At 41.2% G+C, this 27,402-nt stretch overlaps 1 protein-coding gene across 6 annotated transcripts; it reads right to left on the bottom strand.

The window, feature by feature from the left end:
* Nucleotides 1-3,951: 3,951 nt before the first annotated feature.
* gtf2h5 (general transcription factor IIH, polypeptide 5) lies at nucleotides 3,952-25,748 on the bottom strand. Of its 6 annotated transcripts, XM_078556794.1 has the most exons (4): nucleotides 25,614-25,748; nucleotides 25,415-25,522; nucleotides 17,662-17,780; nucleotides 3,952-7,362 (listed from the first exon to the last, which is right to left on the bottom strand). In XM_078556794.1, exons 3-4 carry the CDS (start codon nucleotides 17,697-17,699, stop codon nucleotides 7,182-7,184), a joined length of 219 nt encoding a protein of 72 aa, XP_078412920.1. In that variant the 5' UTR covers nucleotides 17,700-17,780; nucleotides 25,415-25,522; nucleotides 25,614-25,748; the 3' UTR covers nucleotides 3,952-7,181. The 6 variants fall into 6 exon arrangements, with proteins under 6 accessions (XP_078412920.1, XP_078412922.1, XP_078412918.1 ...); XM_078556796.1 differs by lacking the exon at nucleotides 25,415-25,522 and having other exon boundaries at nucleotides 25,614-25,733; XM_078556792.1 differs by lacking the exons at nucleotides 17,662-17,780; nucleotides 25,415-25,522; nucleotides 25,614-25,748 and adding exons at nucleotides 20,458-20,574; nucleotides 24,342-24,357.
* Between the last annotated feature and the right edge of the window lie 1,654 nt (nucleotides 25,749-27,402).

Below are 27,402 nucleotides of genomic sequence, written 5' to 3'. Positions count from 1 at the left end.
TAAGATCCTGAGGGGTCTTGACAGGGTGGATGTGGAAAGAATGTTTCCTCTTGTGGGAGAATTTACAACTAGAGAATCTAGGGGTCACAGTTTAAAAATAAGGGGTCGCCCATTTAAGACAGAGAAATGAGGAGAAATTTTTTCTCTCACGAGTCTTTGGAACTCTCTTTCTCAAAAGGCAGTGGAAGCAGTCTTTGAATATTTTTAAGGTAGAGGTAGATAGATTCTTGATTAACAAGGGGGTGAAAAGTTATCAGGGGTAGGTGGGAATGTGGACTTGAGGCTACAATCAGATTAGCCATGATTGTATTGAATGGCAGACCAGGCTCCAGGGGCCGGGTGGCTTACTCCTGCTCCTAATTTGTATGTTCTACGTGTTTTAAGAGTTGATGTCTTTAAAACATAGTCAAGTGTTGCATTTAGCATTTAATTTAAGTTTAATATTAACTTGTAGTTTCTTCCAGTCTTAGGGCAAAATTTTCCATGCCCGTTGACAGTGGGTCTGTTTGGTGGTGTGAGCAGACAATATGGTAAGGCCAAAAATTGGTTTCACGACGTCGTGAAACCAGTTTGCAATTGTCTGTTCTGCCCATCAATGGCAGGCCACGTTTCCCACCATCGGATGTTGGGAATTTCATTGTAAAACATCTGCACATCATTATAAGCCCAGCTCACCTGTATCGTCCCCCCACACTGGATCATCTGAGCACATCGCCATGAGCACCTGGCAAGCTGCACTTTGCTCAGGACTTCGAGGTTTGTTTGCCTACCTTGCTTCAGGCAGCACTTGTGGTCATCAGTGCCAGGCTTCACAGACAGCAGCACATCACTTTTAGGGGGTCTCACCGGCTTTTCAACGGCTGCAAGGCTAGGGCTTGCTTGGGGAAGGGGGTATTCCAGGGTGCAGCATTGGCACAGATCACCACTTCCATCTGGACTGGTGAGATTGCTGCCCCTCCTGCAGCCAGAGCAGGGGTAGAAGACATCATGGCGGGCCTCCATGGTGTCCAAAAGGCGTTGCAGGGATGCGCCACTGAATTGGGGGAGCTGCAATCTTCTTGCCTTTCAGGGCTATGCCTACTGTGCGGCCATCCTGGGCTGGAAGCACTGAGAGGTGTGCTTGTGGCTGCACTTTAAATATGGCACCTGGCGTGAGGAAGCGACAAGGTGGCGGTGTGGCAGGCAAATGAGAACTGCCCGCCATCAGAATGGTGTGTTTCCCAGGACTGCATGGTTGATGACGCAGGGTTAGGATGATTCGGCCAGCAGGTAAAATGTTCTTTTTCCCACCCATTACCACAATTAGTGCAAATCTGGGACAATTTCGCCTGTAGTTTGTGATAAACAAGCTGCCTGCTGCTGGAAACTGCAGTTAGTTAATTGGGTGGCTAGTTAGAACTGATTCCCTAGCCAGCAAAGCCTGACTTAGATTTTTGGAATTCCAGGTAATATAAATACAGGAGGATTTTGCTCACAAATGATATGCAGTGAAAACATGGACATTTGCTCTGGAATTAATTCTACTTCCATGGAAATTTTTTTTCCCTTTAAGCTCACCTAAAAGTATCACCCATGGTTAACTATGCATTGAGAGCAGCTTTGTGTCTTAAATGCAGTTCAACTAAGGCCATTCAGAGATAAAATGGCCCTGGAATCCACATATTCTGTATTTCTAGCAACATACTGTTTTTCCATAACTTTATAAATAATTTTTTAAAATAGTGAATATGTATATCGTACAGTATACTGAATAACCAAACCTAAAGATTAATATCTCTTTCTAGCAAGATTAAAAGAAGAAATCGGGTCAAATTAAAAAAGGGTTCGTAAAATCATAGAAAAGTTACAGTACAGAAAGAGCCCATTCAGTCCATTGTGTATGCGCCGGCTGAAAAATAAAAAATAATAAAACTAGCTGCCCGTTTTAATCTCATCTTCCAGCACCTGGTCTGTAGCCTTGCAGGTTACAGCACTTGCAGATTTAGGTGCCTTTTAAATGAGTTGCGGGTTTCTCCCTCCACCACCAAACCAGGCAGTGAATTCCAGACACCCACCACCCTCTGGGTGAAGAAGTTTTTCCTTATGTCCCCTTTAATCCTTCTACCAATCACCTTAAATCTGTGCCCCCAGGTAACTGGCCTCTCTGCTTGGGGAAACAGGGCATCCTTGTCTACTCTATCTAGGCCCCTCATAATCTTGTACACCCCTCAGCCTCCTCAATTCCAAGAAAAACAACCCCAGCCTATCCAATCTTTCCTCATAGCTGCAATTTTCAAGCCCTGCACGTTCTTGTAAATCTCCTCTGTACTCTCTCCAGGGCAATTATGTCCTTCCTGTAACGTGGTGACCAGAACTGTACACAAAATTCTAGTTGTGGCCTAACCAGCATTTTATACTGTTCCATTATTATGTCCCTGCTTTTGTATTCTATATCTTGTCCAATAAGGAAAAGCATTCTATATGCTTTCTTTACCACCTTACCCATCTGTCCTCCCACCTTCAGGTACCTGTGGACATACACTCCAAGGGTTCTCACTTCCTCTACCCCTTCCAATATCCTCCCACTTATTGTGTATTCCCTTGCTTTGTTTGCCTTCCCCAAATGCATTACCTCACACATCTCTGGATTGAATTCTATCTGCCACTTTTCCACCCAATCATTTCCCAATCATGCCACCCACATTTAAGTCCAAATCATTAATATATTCATCCTTGCTTTGTGGTGTTTAATATGCATCGCACAAACCCCCCCATGTCATTGCTTGCATGTATAGTGATGATATTGACAGAAAAGTAGCAATTACTATTCTCTTCCTTCAATAAAAACATCTCTTCAATTATGTATTTGTACATAAACACACTCTAAACAGAGATTAGGTCCTGCAGATTAAATACTTGAAATTTATATTTATGGAATATAAGCACTGACAACATTGTTGTGTGCCAATCAAATCTTGGCTGCTCAGACTAAATTATTTTTAAAATGTGTCAATCCCAGTTTTAAATTATCCTCCATTTCTTAAGGTTGTCTCCTCCTCCCAATTTTTTCAGTTAAACAATTGTGGACTGATTGAGGAAGTAGGCTATACCTGGCCTTCTGCCAAAACTGCTGGGATGTGCACAAAAGCTGTACAGCTTGAAATGCAACATGACAGCTCCCAACAACCCATTCTGCTTACAAACTCACTGCATGAGAACATGTGCACAAAAACTATTTCACAAAAAAACCTATAATTTTTTTAAAAATATTCTGGAACACATTGCTTTTCTTATAAGTGAATTCATACCATAGATTGCAGCATATATGCTGATCTTTGAAGCTTCAAAAAATCACTCCAAAAACAGGGGTTGACTTAAATGCTGAGTATGTGTCAAGCCAAACAGCAAATATATAAAGACTCAGACTTGCCATCACTGGGAGGCAAAATCTTAAAGGCCAAGCTTTACTCTTATTGGGGATGAGGAATATTTTTATTATTCTGATAAATCTAGTTTGCTCTATTGCCTAGTAATAGTGATTTCTGCCCTCTTACTGCAACCAGCAAAGGAAACAAGACGTACTAAACGTTTATTTTGATGGCAAAATTCAAGCTTTCCCTTCCCCTCTATTACAATCCACCAATAGAAGACATGGGGTATTGTCGATCTTAATTTGACTAACTGCATGTGTAACTCCATAAAAACTCATGTTCCTTTAACATCAATTGAAATTGTGCATGTTCAGTTGAATTAATGAAACTCGGGCTCTTTTTAAACATAATACACCCAATTCCAATCGCTTTCAAAGTGCTTTTACTGTCCACCAATGTCCTTGCCTCGAATTACAGCAAATAACAAGACACCGCAAAACTAGTATACCAATTCCCAGAGCCGATATGATAAAATGTCACCCACAGAGCTTTAGCCACTAGATATTTTTACAGTTCACGTAAAAAATGTTAATAGCCAGGATAAAAATTTAACATACTTTTTATTGCAAATTCTCATCATGTTTTCAATAAATTATTTCTCAAAGTTGTAAATTGTCTTTTTTCATGTAACTATTAATTTTAATGACATTTCCTCATGATACGATTGAATTCATACAGTCATACTGCATTTCAACATCTTTAAAAAATGATGCTTTTCAAACTGGTATAATCCAGGTGCACTGAGGAAATTTATTTACAGAGATGGGGAAGGGTGGGGGTGGAGGTGGAGGGGAAAAGTTGACTTGTAGTCAAGTATAGGCCTAAACCTCTATTTTGGTGCCAAAAAATGTGGTCAACTTATACGTCACAATTTATGGTAAATCTCATTAAGTGAATGCTAAAGTCAAGTGACAGCAGCAATAAGTGCCTGGCAAGGTTCAAAATGTGTTATTTAATACAGATGAAGTGCTTTGACTATTTCCTTGGATTTTGCTGTAAATTAAGTGTGAAGTCAAATTAAGTGTGCTAGCAGAGTTTTAACATCAATGGGTATGCAGAATTTTCTTATTCTGCAATAGATTATGAAAAACACAAATATATTCTTGCAACTGGACTGCATCCTTAAAGACTTACCATTGTATTTATTTTCTCATAGCCACTTTTTAAAATAGGACTCATGGAGTTAATGGTAAATTACAGATGATATAAAAGTGAGCTCGTATTAAGAAGCATGTGATAAGCTTAATCTTGAGGTGGTAGCTGGTGCAGCTCATGAGGGTCTGGGTTCCCAGCTATTTATATTACTCCAACATGACTTGGCAAAGAGTACATTTTGTGATATGAAATTAGCTGATGATGCCATGTAAGGGGTACAAACGCCCTTTAAAAATGGGCAGACTGATTTTCACATAAGTACAAGTTAACATGTATTTGAGAACATGAACAAGATGAGAGGGTGTCCTCAGCAAAGGTAAACAAGGAAACAGGATGGGTGTGATTAGTGATCATTCGCTGAAAGCATACAGTGGTGGTGAGATACAGAAATTAATTAATACCCTGGAGTTTTGTTTCATTGCTTTAGGAATCCAGTAGCATGAATAAAGATGGTTCAATGGGCACAACAGTGTCTATGGCAAAGTCAAGCATGCATGGTCTTCTGAAGGAGCAATTTAAGTATGCCAAATGGCCTTTCTATTAATTCTATTCACATGTAAGCATTATTGGACGCGCCTGGAGTAAAATGCACATCAGCAAACCAAATATGAACATACAAAATGGGAGCAGAAGTAGGCATTCGGCCCCTCGACGCTGCTCCACCATTCAATTCAATGACCCCGCTTCCACCACCTTCTGAGGCAGAGAGTTCCAAAGTTGCACAACCCACGAAGAAAAAAATTCTCATCTCCGTCTTATAAGGGCAACCCCTATTTTTAAAACTGCCCTCCAGTTCTGGACTCACCCACAAGAGGACACATCCTTTCCACATCCACCTTGTTAATACCATTCAGGATCTGAAATACTTCAATCAAGTCTCCCCTCACTCTTCTAAAATCCAGTGGCAACAAGCCCAGCCTATCCAACCTATCCTCACAAGACAACCCGCTCATTGCAGGTGTCAATCTAGTAAACCTCCTCTGAACCACCTCCAACCTTTCCTTAAATAAGGAGACCAAAACTGCACACAGTATTTGAGATGTGGACTCACCAATGTCCTGTATAATGGAAGCATAACATCCTTATTTTTATATTCAATTTTTCTCATAATAAAGGATAGCATTCTATTAGCCTTCTTGGTTAAGTGCTGTACCTGCATAGTAACGTTTTGTGACTCATGCACTAGAACACCTAGATCCCTCTGTACCTCGGAACCCTGCAGTAATACACTTTTTTTATTCTTCCTGTCAAATTGAACAACTTCACCTTTTCCCACATTATACTCCATCTGCCAGGTTTTTGCCTACTCACTCAACCTATCTATGTCCATTTGCAACCTCCTTATGTCCTCTTCACAGCATACTTTCCTACCTATCTTTGTGTTGTCAGCAAATTTAGCTACCATGTCTTCACTGCCTTCATCTAAGTCATTGATGTAAATTGTAAAAAGTTGAGGCCCAGCACAGATCCCCGAGGGATTCCCCTCGTCACGTCCTGCCAATCAGAGAAAGGCCCATTTATGCATATTCTGTTTTCTGGCAGCCTGCCAATCTTCTATCCATGCTAATATGTTACCCCTTACATCATGAGCTTTTATTTTCTGCAATAACCTTTTGCTATAGCACCCTATCAAATGCCTTCTGGAAATCCAAGTACAGTATTCCCCTTTATCCACAACACATGTTACTCCTCCAAAAAACTCCAATAAATTGGTTAAATATGATCTTCCTTTCACAAAACCATGCTGACTCTTCAATTACCTTGTGTTTTTCTAAGTGCCCAGCTATAACCTCCTTAATGATCAATTTTAATACCTTCCCCATGACAGATGTCAAGCTAGCTGGCCTATTTTGTTTTCTATCCTGTTTTCTACCTCCCTCCCATCTTGAATAGAGGGGTTATATTTGCTACTTTCCAGTCTGATAGAATCTTTCTAGAATACAGCGAATTTTAGAAATTTAACACCAATGCATCTATTATCGCATTAGCCACCTCTTTTGAGGCCCTAGGATGAAGTCCATCTGGACCCAGAGACTTGTCAGCTCACAGCTCCATCAATTTGCTCAGTACTGGTTCCCTAGTGATTGTAATTTCACCAAATTCCTCTCTCCCTTCCACCTCCTGTTTTATAGTTATTATTGGAATGTTTTTGTATCCTCCATCATGAAGACAGAAGCAAAATTTGTTCAATTCAACCACCATTTCCTTATTATCTACTGTTCTTACTCTCTAGAGGACTAAAGCTCACGTTACTCCTTTTCCTTTTTAAATACCTGTAGAAACTCTTACTATCCGTTTTTACATTTCTAGCTAGCTTCCTCTCATACTCAAATTTCATTCTCCTGATTAACCTTTTAGTCATTCTCTGCCATTCCAGTCTACTTTTTTGTTAATATCTTCTGGTAAAAGTCATCCAGTCAGTAAAAATCCATTATGTTATGGAAATACTTTTGTGTACCAAAACATTTTTAAAATCAGAAAATAAAATTCTTAAACATCAGTTGCTCTGTTAATTTCTTGTTCATTTCTTTCTAGGCTCCTTGTACCAGCTGGTCATTCATCTATCTCTGAAATGACAAGAAAGGAGTCTGCCATTTAAACCACTCCTGACATTTATTACTTCTGCATTATTGGAAATGAGTTTTGATCCATTAAGTCTCCAACTTTTTCTTGTAAGATATGGACCACCTCAGCCAGGACAAATAGATGAGTTTCATCCAGGTCTTGAATTATGAATTTTTTCCCCAAAGCATTTGTCTCATCTAAGTACAGCAAGAATTGTTTCATGGCTGGGTCACTATGAAGACAAAAATTGAGAGAAAGTGCAACAATATTAAAATCAGTCAATTCAGTTTGCAACCACCCACCTTTGATGCAGAAAAGATGCTGCAACCCTGGAACAAATATCATGGTATTTTTCTGGAAATTAATTATGCAAATTTACAACATGAACAATGTGAATCTTTCCAAACAGCTTTCCTGAAGGTCATCAGCGACTACCATCGCTTCACCACCGCAAAATCTGGGCCATAGTGTTTTTCCTTTCATCCCCTCCATGAATTCAGACATATAAGGGCACAATATTCAAGTCTTAAATGCCCTTGCATACGTATAAAATGTCTAAGTTAAAACAGTTTGACACTAGTAGAAAGCAAAAGTGCTAGGCTAATTAAAGTGAATCCAAGGTCAGCTTAGTAATCACTGAAGTATAGAATGCAGATGACAATTTCTTAAGCTTCAATTTATACAAGATACTGAAAGGCTGGCAGCAGCAGAGGCATTTGAGCTCTGTAACCGGATCGTGTTACCATTTCTTGCTCAAAGACTGAGAGCTTAGAATTTCAGGTCTGGTTTACTCAAAGATTTGGTTGCATTTAAGCAACAAGTGGCACTATTTAGTTTTGTATTGGCTGAATGCGTGAAAAGATTTTTAAATTGAGAAAAGCACGACAAAGAGGCTGATAATGAAGACTGTAAAGAGTAAAATAGAAGGCAAATTAATTCATAGTAGTAATTAGGTAACAAGCTTGAGTTTCAAGTATGTGTGTAAGAGTGAAGCAAAACTGTAAAGTTAAGAAATTCTCAGTTTTGAAATTCTGAGAAAGAACGAGCTCAGAAGGGGTCTGAGATGTATCTCAATTTCAATACAATCAGCGAATGTAGGAGGAAAAAACAGCCCGGGTATTTGCAGCTCGAGAGGAACCAAGGAAGTATTGGCCATCAATAGCTTTGAGTAAACAAAGATGCAACAAAAACATGAGGTCCAAAAGATGGAATGAAAAAGGAATTTTCTACACAAACATCATGTTTCTTGTGTCCTGTCCTGGAATGAGTCACAAATAAGAGAGCAACACTCAAGTCTTCAATAGACATGGGTATGTTAGAAAGTTCATGGAAAATACATTTGGAATAAAGGGAAACTAAGTTTCTTAGAACCATAGAGTCATTTACAGCCTAGCAGACCATTCATCCCATCACTCCAAGTCAGCTCTCTGTAGAGCAATCCAGTTGGTTCCATTCCCCTGACCTATCCCCTTACCCCTGCAAGTTTATTTCCTTCAAGTGCCCGTCCAATTTCCTTTTGATATCACTGCTAAAACTATCTCCAAGATCAATGGTGGAAATGTGGAGTTCAGAGGTTAGGGCAGATATTGAGGACAATAATCTCCCTTTCAACACCTTTTACATATCAGTGTGTGACTGGGCAGCACTTGCTGAACAATTCCGAGTGTGCTATAGCTACACTAACCAATATAAGATAATAACGTGGCTCATTTATGCTTGCTAGAAGCGACATATTCATACACCGGGATCTGTTCTCTGCAAACAGAAGGAATATGTTCAAGTCCTGCACCTTTTTTGAATTACCAGGCATGACCTCAGCCAGAGTAGACTTCCCAACCAATCAGCACCCTTTTCTCTTGTAATATAAATTGTTGTGATAATTTGAAATTTGGCATTCTTGCATTTGTCCTGATGGGTACAAAACAAAAAGCTTTGGCAACATATCTCTCTTTTCAGCAATATAAAAGTTCTGTAGTACCAAGTGAATGCAGTAGATGTAATTTATCTGGATTTTCAAAAAGTGTTCAACATGGTGCCCTGTAATAGACTAACGAATAGGGTCAGAGAATGTGGAGTCAGAGGACAAGTAGCAGAACACATTGCTACCTGGCTTCAAGACAGAAAGCAGAGGGTGTGAGTAAAAGGTGGCAGACAGTTGGAACTCATTTTCCACAAGCATCGGTGCTGGAACCATTGCTGTCCACAAGTTACATTAACAGTTTTGACTTTGGAATCAGATTCACAATTTCTAAATTTGTACTGCTGAAAAAAGAGACGTGTCGAAGCTTGCGTTCATCAGGGCACTTCGCAATACCACCAAGACAGGGGGAAAACGACAATTTATACTGTATGAGAAGAGAGTGCTGATTGGTTGGCAAGTGGACTCTGATTGGTAGAGGCATTGCCATGGAGAATGCACCAATGATGGTGACTGACAGTTAACTGCCAAACATTGTTTGAAATTTAAACCAGGCAGTTTGACGCTGATTGGTCAAGGGATTATCCTGAGGAATGAGTCAGCAAATGGCTGTCACTTATTTTGTTTAGCTGAAACAGGTGCAATGTGTGTACATGTTCTTGTGTCTGCAAAGAACAGGGCCCTGTGTTATATATGTGTAACCATCAGCACTGTCTTCTCATACAGTATAAATTGTTTTCCCCTTATATTGGTAATCTTGCAAATTGTCCTGATGAGTGCAATATGAAAAGCTTCAACATGTCTCTTTTTTCAGCAATGCTCAAGTTCTACACTAGCAAACTAGCGAAATTTGTGTATGACACCAAACTGGGGTGGGATAGTCAATATAGAGGAGTTCTTCAACAAATTAAGGAGAATATCACAGCTGTACGACAGGAGGACACCTTGGAGGTATATGGGTAGAGATCCGGAATACGAAGGGTGCAGTCACAATGTTGGGGGGTTTACTATAGGCCTCCCAATTGCCGGCAGGAGATTGAGGAACATTTATGTAGGCAGATTTTGGAAAGATATAAAAGCAATAGGGTTGTTGTGGTGGGTGATTTTAACTTTCCCTATATTGACTGGGAATCACTTAGTGCTAGGGGTTTGGATGGTGCAGAATTTGTAAGGTGCATCCAGGAGGGCTTCCTGAGACAATATGTAGATAGTCCAACTAGGGAATGGGCAATACTGGACCTGGTATTAGGGAATGAACCCTGCCAGGTGGTCGAAGTTTCAGTAGGGGAGCATTTCGGGAAAAGTGACCATAATTCAGTAAGTTTCAAGGTACTGGTGGATAAGGATAACAGGAGTCCTCGGGTTAAGGTGCTTAATTGGGGGAAGGCTAATTATAACAATATCAGGCAGGAACTGAGGAATCTAGACTGGAGGCGGATGTTTGAGGGCAAATCAACAACTGACATGTGGGGGCTTTCAAACGTCAGTTGATAAGAATTCAGGACCGGCATGTTCCTGCTAGGATGAAGGATAAGTATGGCAAGTTTCAGGAACCTTGAATAATGAAGGATATTGTGAGATTAGTCAAAAAGAAAAGGGAAGCATTCGTAAGGGCTAGAAGACTGAGAACAGATGAAGCCCGTGGAGAATATAAAGAAAGTAGGAAGAAACTTAAGCAAGGAGTCAGGAGGGCTAAAAGGGGCCATGAAACGTCATCGGCAACCAGGATTAAGGAAAATCCCAAGGCCTTTTACACATTTGTAAAAAGCAAGAGGGTAGCCAGGGAAAGGGTAGGCCCACTCAGGGACAGAGGTGGGAATCTGTATGTGCAGCCAGAAGAAATCGGAGAGATACTAAATGAGTACTTCTCATCAGTATTCACCAAACAGAAGGACTTAGCAGTCGATTTGTCTAGGGAAGAGTGTGTAGATAGCCTGGATCATGTTGAGATCAAAAAAGAGGTGTTAGGCGTCTTGAAGAATATTAAGGTGGATAAGTCCCCAGGGCCAGATGGGATCTACCCCAGAGTACTGAGGGAGGCAAGGGAGGAGATTGCTGGGGTCTTGACAAAAATCTTTGTATCCTCACTAGCTACGGGTGAGGTCCCAGAGGACTGGAGAATGGCCAATGTTTTTCCATTCTTTAAGAAGGGTAGCAGGGATAATCCAGGAAATTACAGGCCGGTGAGCCTTATGTCAGTGGTAGGGAAATTATTGGAGAAGATTCTTCGTGACAGGATTTACTACCATTTGGAAGCAAATGGGCGTATTAGTGAGAGGCAGCATGGTTTTGTGAAGGGGAGGTCGTGTCTCACTAACTTGATCAAGTTTTTCGAGGAAGTGACAAAGATGATCAACGATGGAAGGGCAGTGGATGTTATCTACATGGATTTCAGTAAGACCTTTGACAAAGTCCCTCATGGCAGACTGGTACAGCAGGTGAAGTCGCACGGGATCAGAGGTGAGCTGGCAAGACGGATACAGAATTGGCTTGGTCATAGGAGACAGAGGGTAGCAGTGGAAGGGTGCTTTTCTGAATGGAGAGCTGTGACTAGTGGAGTTCCGCAGGGATCAGTGCTGGGATCTTTGCTCTTTGTAGTATACGTAAATGATTTGTAGGAAAATGTAACTGGGCTAATTAGTAAGTTTGCAGAGGACACTAAGGTTGGAGGAGTTGCAGATAGTGAAGAGGATTGTCAAAGGATACAACAGGATATAGATCGGCTGGAGACTTGGGTGGGGAAATGACAGATGGAGTTTAATCCGGACAAATGTGAGGTAATGCATTTTGGAAGGTCTAATACAGGCAGGAATTATACAGTAAATGGCAGAACCCTTAAGTGCATCGACAGGCAGAGGGATCTGGGTGAACAGGTCCACAGGTCACTGAAAGTGGCAACGCAGGTGGATAAGGTAGTCAGGAAGGCATATGGCATGCTTGCCTTCATCGGCAGGGGTATTGAGTATAAAAGCTGGGAAGTCATGCTGCAACTGTACAGAACCTTGGTTAGGCCACACTTGGAATATTGCGTGCAATTCTGGTCACCACATTACCAGAAGGATATGGAGACGTTGGAGAGGGTGCAGAGGAGGTTTACCAGGATGCTGCCTGGTCTGGAGGTTATTAGCTATGAGGAGAGGTTGGAGAAACTCGGATTGTTCTCGCTAGAGCGACAGAGATTGAGGGGCGACTTGATGGAAGTTTACAAAATTATGAGTGGCATGGACAGAGTAGATAGCTTTTTCCCAGGGTGGAAGAGTCAATTACTAGGGGACATGGATTTAAGGTGAGAGGAGAAAACTTTAGAGGAGATGTGCGGGGCAAGTTTTTTACGCAGAGGGTAGTGAGTGTCTGGAATTTGCTGCCAGAGGAGGTAGTGGAAGCAGGTACGATAGTGGTGTTTAAGAGGCAGCTTGACAAATACATGAATAGGATGGGAATAGAGGAATACGGACCCCAGAAGTGCAAAATGTTTTAGTTTGACGGGCAATATGATCAGTGCAGTCTTGGAGGGCCGAAGGGCCTGTTCCTGTGCTGTACTTTTCTTTGCTCTTTGTTCTATTACAAGAAGGACTTTAATAACCTTGCAGAATGGGCAGATAATTGGCAAATTAAGTTCAACAGAGATAAATGTAAGATAGTACATTTTGATAGCAAGAATAGGGAGATCACTTATTACTTGGTAGGTGCAGGTCTAGGTAGGGTCGAGGAACAAAGGGATCTCCGAGTACAAATACACCAATCACTAAAAGCTATGCCCCACGTTAGCAAGAGCATAAAAAAAGCTTTATTTCTAGAGGGATAGAATTGAAACGTTGGGAAGTTATGCTTCAACTGTATCAAACCTTGATTAGACCACACTCAAGAGGACTCTGTGTAATTCTGATCACCATATCATGAAATGAAAATGTGTGTAGATGCAGAGGCTGTGGGAAGGGTTTTGAATGAATATTTTGTCTCCGTGTTTACAAAGGAAAGGGAAGACGTAGATATAGTAGTCCAGGAGGAACCTTGCGAGATATTGAACGGGATAGCCATAAAGAGAGAAAGTACTCGAAAGGTTGAAATCCTTGAAAGTTGATAAGTCACCAAGGCCAGATGGATTGTTTCCGAGGCTGCTGAAGGAAGTCAGGGAGGAGACAGTAGATGATCTGAGGATGATTTTCCAATCTTCACTAGATACAGGGGGGGTACCGGAGGACTGGAGAAATGCAAACGTAGTTCCATTGTTTAAAAAGGGATCAAAGGAAATGCCAAACAATTATAGGCCAGTTAGTCTTACATCGGTGATGAGCAAATTAGTAGAATCAATCCTGAGAGATAGGATTAACTGTCATGTGGAAAGGCATGGACTAGTCAGGGATGGTCAGCATGGATTTGTTAAAGGAAAGCCGTGCCCCACAAATTTGATTGAATTCTTTGAGGAAGGAGGGTTGATGCAGATAGTGCAGTGGATGTTGTGTACATGGATTTTAGCAAGGCATTTGACAAGGTCCCACATGGCAGATTGGTCAGGAAAGTAAAAGCCCATGGGATTCAGGGTAACGTGGCAAACTGGATAAAAGGTTGGCTTTGTAACAGGAAACAAAGGGTAATGGTCAATGGATGCCCTTGCGAATGGAAAGTTGTCTCAAGTGGTCTTCCACAGGGCTCAGTGTTGGGACCCTTGCTGTTTGTGTTATATATTAACGATTTGGACGTGAACGTGGGGGGCACGATTGGGAAATTTGCAGATGACACAAAGATTGGCCAGGTAGTGGATAGTGTAGAGGATAGCCATAATCTCCAAAACAATATAGATGGGTTGGTGGAGTGGGCGGTAAAGTGGCACATGGATTTTAACATAGAGAAGTGTGAGGTCATACATTTAGGGAGGTCAAATAGTTACAGGGATTACAAAATAAATGGGAATATACTAAGAGGGTTAGATGAAGTGAGAGATCTTGGCGTACAAGTACACAGGTCCATGAAGGCAGCAGTTCAAGTAGACAAGGTTGTAAAGAAGGCATATGGAATGCTCTCCTTCATTGGCAGAGGTATAGAATATAAAAGTAAGGATATAATGTTGGAATTGTGTTGGCACTGGTGAGGCCACAACTGGAGTATTGTGTGCAGTTCTGGTCACTAGATTTCAGGAAGGATGTAATAGCTCTGTAGAGAGTGCAGAGGAGGTTTACAAGAATGTTGCCAGGGTTAGAAAAGTGTAGCTACGAGGAGAGATTGGATAGGTTGGAGTTATGTTCCCTGGAACAAAGAAGGTTGAGCGGTGACTTGATTGAGGTGTACAAAATTATGAGGGGAATAGATAGAGTGGACAGGATAAAATTGTTTCCCTTGATGGAGAATTCTAGAACCAGGGACATAGATTCAAGATAAGTGGCAGAAGGTGTAGGGGGGACATGAAGAACTTTTTTACGCAGAGGGTAGTGGGTGTCTGGAATTCACTGCCCAAGTTGGTGGTAGAGGCAGAGACTTTAAACTCTTTTAAAAAGTACCTGGATCTGCACCTAAAGTGCTGTAAGCTACAGGGCTATGGGCCGGGTGCAGGAAGGTGGGATTAGAAAGGGCACCTGGGTGTCCCCGGGCTGGCATGGACAAGATGGGCTGAATGGCCTCCTTCTGTGCTGTAACTTTTCTATGGTTCTATGGCACTGGAAAGGGTGCAGATAAGTTTTACAGGATGATACTGGAAATGTTTGGGCATACATATCAGTAAAGGATTGACAGACTGGGTATCTTTGCTCTCATAATGCCTGAGCAGTGACATAGAGGTCTTTAAATTTATGAAAGGTGTTGATAGGGAGATTATTGCCCTCAAAATCTGCCCTAATCTCTGAACTCCACATTTCCACCATTGATCTTGGAGACGATTTTAGCAATGATACCAAAAGGAAATTGGATGGGCAGAATAATATCTAACAGTAGACACTTCATTTTGGGTTTTGCAAGTGCAAAAGGCTGAGTACAGTCTGTACTCTGCCTATTACGAACAGCCAAAGAAATATGCTCTTTGATTCCATCAATCAATCGTTTGATGTAGAAATGGAACAATTGCAATCCTGATCAGATCATTGTTCATTGTGTGTCACGCAAACTTGCAAGTGCTGGCACATGGCCCATTTTTGGACTTAAAGTGTCCAGTCTACCTCAAATTACCCTGGAAAGGCAAAGTATCTAATAAATTTGAACAGGTCCAGGAAGCCGCTCCACACTGCTACAATGCAGTGGCTACGCACGTGATATTTTCCACTAACAGGATGCTGCCGACCATCTGCCTACCACACAGTTGAGCGATGTAGCGTCTGAATTTCAGTGCCGGAGCAATGCCAGGTACATAGGCTGTAACATCCCAACGATTGGCTGATCAATTCAAACAGCATCTTCCTTCCGTTGTTTATAATAGGGAGGGTACAGGCTGTAAACTAGCCCGCACTTGCAAAACCCAAAACGTCTACTATTGGATGTGATTCCCCAATTGCACAGCACTTGCTGAACAATCTTGAGTGTGCTAACCTCTACACTAACCAATTTAAGATAATCAGTCAAGGTCGTAAAATGGCTCATTTACACTTGCTGAAAACAACAAGCATTCATAAGCAGGGACCTGTTCTCTACAAAAAAAGGAATATGTTTATGTTTTGCACCTTTTTTGAAATACCAGGGAGTTTGGGCAGCCTATAGTTCCCCGTTGCTTTCCCCATGGCAACGCTTTGACCAAACAAAGTCAACTTGCCAACCAAGAAGCACCCTTTTCTCCTGTGCTTGTCCTGATGACTGCAAGATGAAAAGCTTTGCCAACATGTCTTTCTTTTCAGCAATATCTACTGTATTACCATTGTCTACTCTCTCTGTTACCTCAGAATTTAAAAAGGTTGGTCAAGCAAGATTTTCCCTTTCGAAATCCATGCTGAATATTCAATAAAAAATACTGAATAATATTTTTCCTTTCCAGGTGTTCTTTTATTCACTCCTTTAGTAGTGGTCCATTACTTTTCCTACCATCGATGTCAAGCTGATTGATCTACAATTCTGCTGGGCACATTCTGACCTCTTCTTAAATATAGGAATTACATTAGTTTGCTACCACTCCTTTGGCACTACAACTATTCCGTAACTAATTATTAAATGTGTTGTAAAGGATTTGCTATCTCTTCCTTAGATTCTTTTAAAATGAATGGATTGCATCCATCCAGACCAGGGGCTTTATCATCTAAGTTTGATTAGTTTATTCAATCGCTCCACTTTTTTAATATTTTAAATACATTTATGTCATTTTTCAATGTCGTGACTACCTGTTCTATCTCTGGTAAATACTGAAGCAAAATAATTATCTTTCTGCCATCTCTCTCTTACCTGTGATGTTGTGTCTTAATGGTCCTATTTCAATTTTTTAAAAAATTGATATGGCAGATCGTGCTTGACTAATCTAATTTAATTTTTTGATCAAGTAACAGAGAAAGGTGATGAAGGGAATGCAATGGGTGTTGTCTATATGGATTTTAAGAGTGTTTAACAAAGTACCACGTAGAACACTGGTTTTATTATTTTATTCTTTCATGGAGTGTGAGCTACACTTGCAAAGCCAGCATTTATTGCCATCACTAACTGCCCTTGAAGGTGGTGGTGCCTTGTATGTGGTGTAGGTATACCCACAGTGCTGTTAGAGAGTTCTAGACTTCTGAACCAGGAACAAAATTGTGGCTTATGGAATAAGAGGGTCAGTGTCAGCTTGGATAAAAAAATTGGCTTAAGGACAGAACACAGCGAGTTTGTAATAAATGGTAATGTTTCACACCAACAGACACTAGACCATGTTCCCCAAGAGTCAGTGCTAGGATCACTACTTTTTTGGATGTATTTACCCAAGACATTAAGATACAAAGTAAAATGTCAAAATTTGACAATACCAAACTTGCAGTTGATGCAAACAGTGAGGATGACACAAATCAACTGAAACAGGACATAGGCTAGGAGACTGGGCAGGTAAGTGACAAATGGAGCTTAATACAAACTGTGAGGTGATGCATTTTAGCAGAAGGGGTAGGGAAAGACAATATAAACTTAACAACACAGTTCTAAATGTGCAGAGGCAGAGGGATTTGAGAATGCATGTGCGTAGATCTTTGAAGGTGGTAGGACATATTGAGAGAATGGTTAGCAAAGCACATGGGATCTTGGACCTCTTAGATGTATTGAGTACAAAAGCAGGGAAATTATGCTGAACCTTTATAAAGCTCTGATTCAGCCTCAACTGGAGTATTGTATCCATTTCAGGTCACCTCACTTTAGGAAGGATGTGAGGGTCTTTGAGAGGGTGCAGAGGAGATTTACCAGAATGGCTCAAAGAACGAGCTCCAACTCGTTGCCCACGAGGGTGGCAGGAGAAGAGACCGATTTCAAATGGAAACTGAATGGGCACTTGAAGGAGAAACCAGCAGGGGTACGAGGATAGTGTGGAGAAACAGGACTGACTGGATTGTTCTATGGAAATATAGTCTCTTTTATGTTGGAACTCCTAACTGGTGGTTATTCACCTGCAACATCTTGTGCAGTAATGAGTGTTATTTTTGTTTACTGTGCGGTTTCTTTAGGAAATCCAGAAAAAGTGCTTACCATTCAATAAGAACTCCTTTTAAGACATTAACCATCATTAATGAAGCTCTACGATGATTGTCAAGAGTCACTGTTGATCATCAAACTGCATATGAACTAGACCGCACAGAAAATTAAGCCTACAGAGTTAAAGAACATCAGAAACAAAATATACAGACATTATAAAACACATTTAATTCCCAATAGAAAACTTAAAACACAGCAGTTAATTTCTAACGAGAATATGCATTTACAAAAATATTTGAAAAAGATCACGGGTTCACTAGGCCCTCTCCATTCACACTCTGTGCAACTACATACATCATGTACCCATCCCTCATACACAAATCTCCCTAGAGAAGCCAAATGTGTAAATATACTTTTTGGGTAATACTGTCAACTTGACACCACAAATTATCTTCAGCACTACACAGTTCAGACCTGCAACAACCAAACTCCAAAAAAGTGGTATAATGCAAAATACTCTTGACATTCTGTACAACCATAATTTAAGAGGCCATCTACACTGCTAGGTGCTTTTCATAGTTCAAGTGGACTTGGTAGGCAGTATGAAAATTTCACAGTTTACATTTTTTGAAACTACTATAAGTGGCACAACATAATACATTTCTCACATGCAAATTTGTTTCAACAATAACTTTGTTCATTTTGCTCATTTTATTTGCAATGAGCAGACATTAATCAATGAGAAATATAGATGTGGCAGATGGGAAGGGAGATGGGGAGGAGGCACAGTGGAGGGCAGCATGAGGTGAGGTGCACTAAGCAGTGGCATATAAGGATGGGGAGGCTGGCAAGCTGGTGGGCACTAGGAGGAGGCTGGCAGCATCATTGAGGGTCTTGGGGAAGAACCCCTGGTAATCCTGGTCCTCAAGAAGTGTTGATAGAACTATCTACCTTGGTAAATCAGCTGCCACAAATCCCACAGTAAGTGAGCCCAATCTATTAAATTTAAGTTGTGGCACTGATTATATGATAAGGCCATGACTTGGTATGTTTATTAAGTCCTCTATTGCCTTTTGCAGGAACCATGTCCATGGTCTGATTGCTGCACTTAAAAACTGAATGGAGTTGTATTAAATTCACCCATGACCCCCTCCTGTCTGTCTGGGGTGGGGGCTGGTAAAATTGAGGCCAAAATATCTCAAAGGCAAACAATTCATATTTTTCTCTTATTGATACTAAGATGCTCATACTAATCATTTATAGGATTACCAGTATAATAATTCATTTAATGCATTAAATGAACATTATATTTGCAGGATACTTCTTTAAAAATAAACATCTGTTTTGAAAACTAACCCTGAACATACAAAGCCAAAAATTGTCCAAGAAACCAAAGTCACACCAATGCTTGCTATATTATAGAATAAAATGGGATTTGAGTGGAAGTGTTTTATGGCAACAGAGTATAGTAGGAGAGTGCTATACTATTGGACCAGTAAATCTAGAGAATGCAAGTTCAAAATTCTACCATGACAGTGTAAGAAGTTGAATTTGGTTTGAAAATAAAATCTAGAAATAAAAAGTAGGTATTAGTAAAAAGGGTCATGAAGCTTTTGGCTTGTCATAAAGCATCCAATTGATGTCCTGCAGGGAAGGAATCCTACCATCTTTACCCAGTCTGACCTACATATGTCTCTAGAACTAAATCAATGTGAACAACTCTGAAGTGACCCAGCAAACCACTCTGTAATAAACCTTTACAGATTGATCAGAAAAATCAACATAGGGATGGGAAATAAATGCTGGCTTTGCCCCACACCCCAAGGATGAATAGGAAAGAAAACTTCTTTTCTCAGCTACCTACTGGCACCAGAACAGAAACATAGATCTGGATGATTCTGACTCAGCAAAACAATTAATAAAAATGACATTAAGTAACTTGTATTGAAGATTTTACATTGAGTACTGCTGCAGAGTTCAATCTGTAAAATATATCTTGTATTTTCATGAAAGATATATATACTGTATATCAATACAAATTTGTCTTCCTTCTTCATGAGCCTTGCAGCAAGCAGTACGAGTTCCAATTTTTTTCCCCCTACTTCGGCACCCAGAACAAATATGGTCTAAGAGCTACCCAGTTCAATAAGGCCACTTATTAAGCGGACTGAAAAAGAGATGCCGCACTCCATTCCAGACTGCCAAGGTTCAGCATCCAGTGACAATCACTGAGTTGCAATTACTTGCAAACCATATTACTGTATTATTTAAAAGGCAAATCATGTTTGACTAGTCTCATAGTCATAAAGTCAGTGTCATAAAGCACAGAAGCAGGCCATTCACCCCATTGGTGCTAACTCTGTAGAGCAATCCAATCAGTCCCATTTCCATGCTCTATCCCCAGAACCCTGCAAGTTTATTTCCCCAAATGCCCACTTAATTTATTTTTGAAATCATTCATCAACTCTGCACCTTCATAGACAGAGTCCCGAGTCATTACCGTGCACTGAGTAATAAGTTCTCATCCCTTTATATCTCTTGCCCAAAACCTTAAATCTGTGTCCCCTGTTTCTTGTATCATTAGCTAGTGGGAATAGCTTTTTTTTGTCTACTTGATCTAAAGCTGTCATAATCTTGTCACCTCTATCAAATATCCCCTCAATCTAATTCACTGCAAGGAGAACAATCCATAGCTTCTACGATCCAACCTTGTAGCTAAGCACCCCCCCATCCTTGGAAGTAGATGGACGAAGGTGGTTGTAAGAAATGAATCAAAGAAGTGTGGAATTTGAGACCAGGGAGGCTACATCAAGGAAAAATTGGCTCACCTGGGGCATGTTTGAATCTCACCTTGTCAAAGATGTAGTCCAACGAGGCCAGCCAACACTGATGTGGCAGTTATTCCCAGTGGTCATATGAGTGTTCAGCTCTTGGATGTGTGTATGAATAAATTCTCAAGGACAGTTTCTGAAAGATATGGAACAACTGAATACTGGAAGGCAAAAAAAGCATTGACTAAAGGCGATAATGTGCAAGAACCCTCGCTAGCAACATTGTGACAATGGATAATAGGCGTATGGAATAAACTTGAATCCCAATACTGTCAAAAATCATTTCTAAAATATGGAATATCAAATGCACTTGACAGTAGCAAGGATAACATGTTGAATGATGATGTCAAAGTTACTGGTACTATCAATGATGATGATGAAGACATTGAAGGTCCATATGGCGATGTTATACAATCAGGCTATCAAGACGAGTTGTTCAGTGATTCAGATAACGATCAGTGGTTTCCAAGGATTTCAATGTGAAGTGTTGTGGTTAATTTGTTATGGTATATATTCATATTGTGTTGGATGAAATGTATATAGTTTGTAATGTTATGAGTTCTCTGACATTTATTTATTTTATATGAATCCTTTAGTCTTGTTGGTTTTTACTTTATTCCATTGTAACGGTCTTTTTTGGGCCTAAATCAAACACAAACGTCAATCCCTCAAAAATATTACCTGTGTAACAGTCGACCCCATGATTTTTGGCCTAAAAAATTGGTCTCAAAGCTTTGACTTTTACGTGAGCATATACAGTAGTCCCAAGTCAGGATGGTGGGTGGATTGGAGGGGAATTTGCTTGTGTTACGAATATGTCGGTGTTCCCATGCGGCTGGTGCCCTTGTCATTCTCGGTGGTAGAGTTTGCAGATTTGGAAGGTGCTGTCGAAGGAGATCGGCATGTTGCTGTAATGCATCTTGTATGTGCTACACACTACTGCCACTGTGCATCAGTGGTGGATGGAGCGAATGTTTAAGTTGGTGGATGGGGTGTTGGTCTGCTTTGTCTTGAATTGTATCGAGCTTCTTGAGTGTTGTTGGAACCGCACTCATCCAGACAAATATCATCCTCTCTGTCTGCCACACCAAGTTCGTTGTCATAACATAAGAGTTCTTCATTAGGGCGGAAAGTGAAGTAGTCCGATCTGAAACGAGGGTCCTAAATCTTAAGAAAGGAAACTCCGAAGGTATGAGGCGTGAATTGGCTAAGATAGGTTGGGGAACTTCATTAAAAGGCATAATAGGTGGATTAAAAGGTGGATAGACAATGGCTAATATTTAAGGAACAAATATATGCATTGTAACAGTTATACATTCCTTTCTGGCGCAAAAACACAAGAGGAAAAGCGGCCCAACCATAACCAACAAAAGAAGTTAAGGATAGTATTATAGCCAAAGAGGAGTCATATAAATTGCTAAAAAAAGTACCAAGACTGAGAATTGGGAGCGGTTTAAAATTCAGCAAAGGAGGGCCAAGAGGTTGAATAAGAGGGGAAAAATAGAATATGAGCGTAAACTTGCAAGGAAGATAAAAGCGGACTGTAAAAGCTTCTACAAATATGTAAGAAGAAAAAAATTAGTGAAGACAAATGTAGGTCCCTTACAGTCCGAAACAGGAGAATTTATAATAGAGAACAAGGAAATGGCACAGCAATTAAACAACTACTTTAGTTCTGTCTTCATGAGGAAGACACAAGTAACTTCCCAGAAATACTAGGGAACCAAGGGTCTAGTGAGAGGGAATAATTGAAGGAAATTAGTATTACTAAAATAATACTGCTGGAGAAATTATTGGGACTGAAAGCCGATAAATCCTCAGTGCTCGATAATCTACATCCCAGGGTTCTGCAGGGGGTGGCCATGGAAATAATGGATGTGTTAGTTGTCACCTTCCAAAATTCTGTAGATTCTGGAACAGTCCCAGCAGATTGGAGGAAGGCAAATGTAACCCCCACTATTTAAAAAAGGAGGAAGTAGTGAATTACAAACCAGTTAGCCCAACATTAGTTGTAGGGAAAATGCTAGAGTCTATTATAAACAATGTGATAACAGGACACTTAGAAAATATCAATGGGATTAGACAAAATCAACATGGATTTATGAAAAGGAAATCATGTTTGACAAACCTACTGGAGTTTTTGAGGATGTAACTAGCAGAATAGATAAGGGAGAACTAGTGGATGTGGTGTATTTGGATTTTCAGAAAGCATTTGATAAAGTCGTGTGTAAAATTAAAGCACATGAGATTGGGGGTAATATATTGGCATGGACTGAGAATTGGTTAGCAGACAGGAAACAGAGAGTAGAAATAAATGGGTCTTTTTCGGAGTGGCAGGGGTTCTAGTGGGATACTGCAGGGATAGTGCTTGGGCCCCAGCTATTCACAATATATATCAATGATCTGGACGAGGAATCAAATGTAATGTTTCCGACACAAAACTTGGAGGGAATGCGAGTGGTGAAGAGGCTTCAAGGCGATTTAGAGAAGTCGAGTGAGTGGGCAAATACACGGCAGATGCAGTACAACATGGATAAGTGTGAAGTTATCCACTTCGGTAGGAAAAACAGAATGGCAGAGTATTATTTAAATGACGATAGATTGGAAAATGTTGATGTACAAAGGGACCTATGTGTCCTTGGACACCAATCACTGAAAGCAAGCATGCAGGTGCAGCAAGCAGTTAAGAAGGCAAATGGTATGCTGGCCTTCATTTCAAGAGGACTTCAGTACAGGAGCAAGAATATCTTACTCCAGCTGTACAGGGCCTTGGTAAGACCACACCTGGAGCAGTGTGTGCAGTTTAGGTCTTCTTACCTAAGAAAGGATAGGCTTGCCATAGAGGGAGTGCAGCAAAGGTTCACCAGACTGATTCCTGGGATAGCAGATTTGTCGTATGAGGAGAATTTGGGCTGACTAGGCCTATATTTACTGGAGTTTAGAAGAATGAGAGGGGATCTCATTGAGAAGCATAAAATTCTGACAGGGCTGGACAGACTGGATGCAGGATGATCTCGCCTCTGGATTGGGTGGCTAGAACAAGGGGTCACAGTCTCAGGATATGGGATAGACCATTTAGGACTGAGACGAAGACAAACTTCTTCACTCAGGAGGTGGTGAACCTATGGAATTCTCTACCACAGAAGGCTGTGGAGGCCAAGTCACTGAATATATTTAAGAAGGAAATAGGTAGATTTCTGGGTTCTAAATGCATCAAGGGATACGGGGAGAGTGTGGGAGTATGGCATTGAGATAGAGGTTCAGCCTTGATCATATTGAATGGCGGAGCAGGCTCAAAGGGCCGAATGACCTACTCCTGCTCCTATTTTCTATGTTTCTCTGTCATTGGCAAAATTTGAAATTTTGAATAGACTGAACAGGTTGGGGTTGTGATCTTTGCAATAAAGGAGTCTGAGAGGAGATTTACCTGTGGTGTATAAAATTGTGGGGGATCAGTTAGACTGGATAGGGAGGACCTTTTTCTGTTAGCAGAGAGATCAATAACCAGGGGTAGATTTTAAATAATTGGTGGAAGGATTAAAACAGTTGAGAGTTTTTTTGTCTGGAACCCACTGCCGAAAAGGGCACTTTTAGATTATGGCACCTCAGGTGCACTTCCATAGCTATAGACCAAAAGCTGGAAGGTGGAATTAGACTGTACAGCTTTTACACCCAGCACGCACATGATGGACCAAACGGCCTGCTTCTGTGCCATAAATCTTTCCAGGCTTCTATGTAAAACCACTCAGATCCGAATCACATGGAGGTTATTGTTGCTGGATTCCTCTTATTGAGAACATAGCTACATAACATAATCCGCTATATTTACATGCTGCCCCTCAGTGACATCGTCTAAAAACAAAATATTAGGTTCCAAATGTAAAAAATCACTTGCATTCATACAGTGTCCTTCAGAACTTCGATGTCCCAAAGCCCTTTACAGCCAATGAAGCACTTTTGAAGAAGTGTAGTCACTGTTGTAATGTAGGAAATGCAGCAGTCAATTTGTATATAGCAAGCCCCCATAAATAAATATGAAAATGCACATATAACCTGTTCGAGTAATGTTGTGCACTAACTTCACCCAACTCTACTTCACCAACATCTCACACAACTTCTCCACTATCTGTTATCGGGCTGCTTGTCAAATATCCAGTCCTGATTGAGCAGAAATTTCCTCCATTAAACATTGGGAAGATTAAGCTATTGTGCCCTGCCACAATGGTGTTCTGACTATTAATTCTATCCTACTTCCTATCTCAGTCTGAGAGACTGTTTACAACTTTAGGTCTTTAGCTGAGGTTCGGACCAAATATCCTCTCAATCACATATTTTTCTGTAATATCACCCATCTTTGCCCCAATGCTGCTGAAACACCCATCTCTGCGTGATCCACTGCTCTCCTGGTCAGCCTGGACTTTTTACTATGTTAAAAGTGCTATTTAAATGAAAATTGATGCAGTCCTTTCATAATTTCTTGTATCAGCACTTTTGCTTGTGGCCTATTCGACAGTTTTAGCATCCTTTTACAAAAGGCCTAAATCTAATTTTGTTAAAACTGTCTGTATTTGGATTATTTTAAATAATTCTTCATATAGAACTGTGTGAATCAGTAAAATAAGCGATGAAATCGGTCAACAGCACTTCCTCCAGTCTGTCTGCTCCACAGAATTAGACATGCCACTTTACATAAAGTAGAATCTCTATCTATATAATCTCGGCAGACACTCCAGTACAGTGCTTAAAGTAATGTTGATTGCCAGTTGCCTGTTCTGGTGAACATTTTCTTCATCTCCTGGTGAACATTCCTCCCTCAACCAGGTTCAGTAAAACCAATTAATCAGTCATTCACCCATCTGCTGTTTTGTAGGGCCTTGCGCAAACTGGCTTCAACTTTTGCACACACACAACAGTTACGATACTTCAAAACAGATTCACAGCAAAGCACATTGGGTGGCCCTGATAAGATGTTGTACAGGTTCCAAATCACAAACCAGCAGCAGCAGCTTCCACACAAGCCCCTTCCTTCTTCAGAGGCTCTGGATGCTGTCAGACCTGCTGAGTGTTCCCAGCATTTTCTGTTTCTATTGAAGTAAAGATTAGTTTATTGCAGAACATGACCGAAAAACACTCACAAAACTTTCACCATTTACAAAAAAAGGGCCTCAATCAAACCTGTTCAAAACAAAACGGCCATTCCTAAATCCCAACGGTCATCAACCTGGAATATAACACACAATGCAAACAAATCGGAACCTGGATTGGTCAAACCGACCGTCAGAGGCAGGGTAGCGCTGGATTGGGTAGACCGACCAGACCGTCAGAGGCAGGGTAGCGCTGGATTGGACAGACCGACCGGACCGTCAGAGGCAGGGTAGCGCTGGATTGGGTAGACCGACCAGACCGTCAGAGGCAGGGTAGCGCTGGATTGGACAGACCGACCGGACCGTCAGAGGCAGGGTAGCGCTGGATTGGACAGACCGACCAGACCGTCAGAGGCAGGGTAGCGCTGGATTGGGCAGACCGACCAGACCGTCAGAGGCAGGGTAGCGCTGGATTGGACAGACCGACCGGACCGTCAGAGGCAGGGTAGCGCTGGATTGGACAGACCGACCGGACCGTCAGAGGCAGGGTAGCGCTGGATTGGACAGATTGATCGGATTGTCAGCGTCACGGCCCAATCAATTTCCAGCAGATCACTAACAATAAAATTCGGGATTAAAAACAGAAAATACTGGAAAAGTTCAGCAGGTCTGACAGTATCTGTGGAGAGAGTGAGAGTCAACTCAATTTTATTTTTAAATTTCAGACTTCCAGCATATGCAGTTTATTTAGGTACCCGTCCTGTACCGCCCCCTGGAGTCAAGATCACTAACAACTAGTGTCGCTAACTCTGGCTGGACATATGCCGGGAGATAAAAACAAAAAGCTAAAAGCTACTGCGGATGCTGGAAATCCAGAACAAAAACAGAATTACCTGGAAAAACTCAGCAGGTCTGGCAGCATCGGCGGAGAAGAAATCAGTTAACGTTGGGGTCCACACGACCCTTAGGCAGAACTGAGTATAGTTAGGAGAGGGGTGAAATATAAGCTGGTTTAAGGTGGGGGGGGGGCGGGGGGAGAGAAGTTGAGGGTGTGGTGTTTGTAGGGACAAGCAAGCAGAGATAGGAGCAGATAATCAAAAGATGTTACAGACAAAAGGATCAAAGAGGTGTTGAAGGTGGTGATATTATCTAAGAAAAGTGCTAATTAAGAATGGATGGCAGGACACTCAAGGTACAGCTCTAGTGGGGGTGGGGTGGAAAGACTGACAAAGTTTTAGTTTTAGATTTAAAAATAATGGAAATAGGTGGGAAAAGAAAAATCTATATAAATTATTGGGAAAAAAAAGGGAGGGGGGAGAAACGGGGTGGGGATGGGGAGAGGGGGGCGGGGGAGTTTAAGATCTAAAGTTGTTGAATTCAATATTCAGCCCGGAAGGCTGTAAAGTGCCTAGTCGGAAGATGAGGTGCTGTTCCTCCAGTTTGCGTTGGGCTTCACTGGAACAATGCAGCAAGCCAAGGACAGACATGTGGGCAAGAGAGCAGGGTGGAGTGTTAAAATGGCAAGCGACAGGGAGGTTTGGGTCTTTCTTGCGGACAGACCGCAGGTGTTCTGCAAAGCGGTCGCCCAGTTTGTGTTTAGTCTCTCCAATGTAGAGGAGACCGCATTTCACTTGCATTTCCCCTAACTTAGTCTACTGAATTCGTTGCTCCCAATGCGGTCTCCACTAGAGCTGTACCTTGAGTATCCTGTCTTCCATTCTTAATTAGCACCTTTCTTAGACAATATCACCACCTTCAACACCTCTTTGATCCTTTTGTCTGTAACATCTTTTGATTATCTGCTCCTATCACTGCTTGCTTATCTCCACAATCACCACACCCTCAACTTCTCTCTCTCCCCCGCCCCCCCACCTTAAACC

Source organism: Cetorhinus maximus, chromosome 14 (assembly GCF_964194155.1).
Source record: "Cetorhinus maximus chromosome 14, sCetMax3.hap1.1, whole genome shotgun sequence".
NCBI classification, from domain to species: domain Eukaryota; kingdom Metazoa; phylum Chordata; class Chondrichthyes; order Lamniformes; family Cetorhinidae; genus Cetorhinus; species Cetorhinus maximus.
Note: the sequence above shows the minus strand (reverse complement) of the source record. Positions and strands in the feature narration are given on the sequence as shown.

Coding starts and splice junctions, on each gene's coding strand:
- gtf2h5 (XM_078556792.1), bottom strand. CDS start 20,522: ATGACCACTGGGAATAACTGCCACATCAGTGTTGGCTGGCCTCGTTGG. Junction 7,363..20,457: donor TGGACTACATCTTTGACAAG/GTGAGATTCAAA, acceptor TTGTCTTCATAG/TGACCCAGCCATGAAACAAT.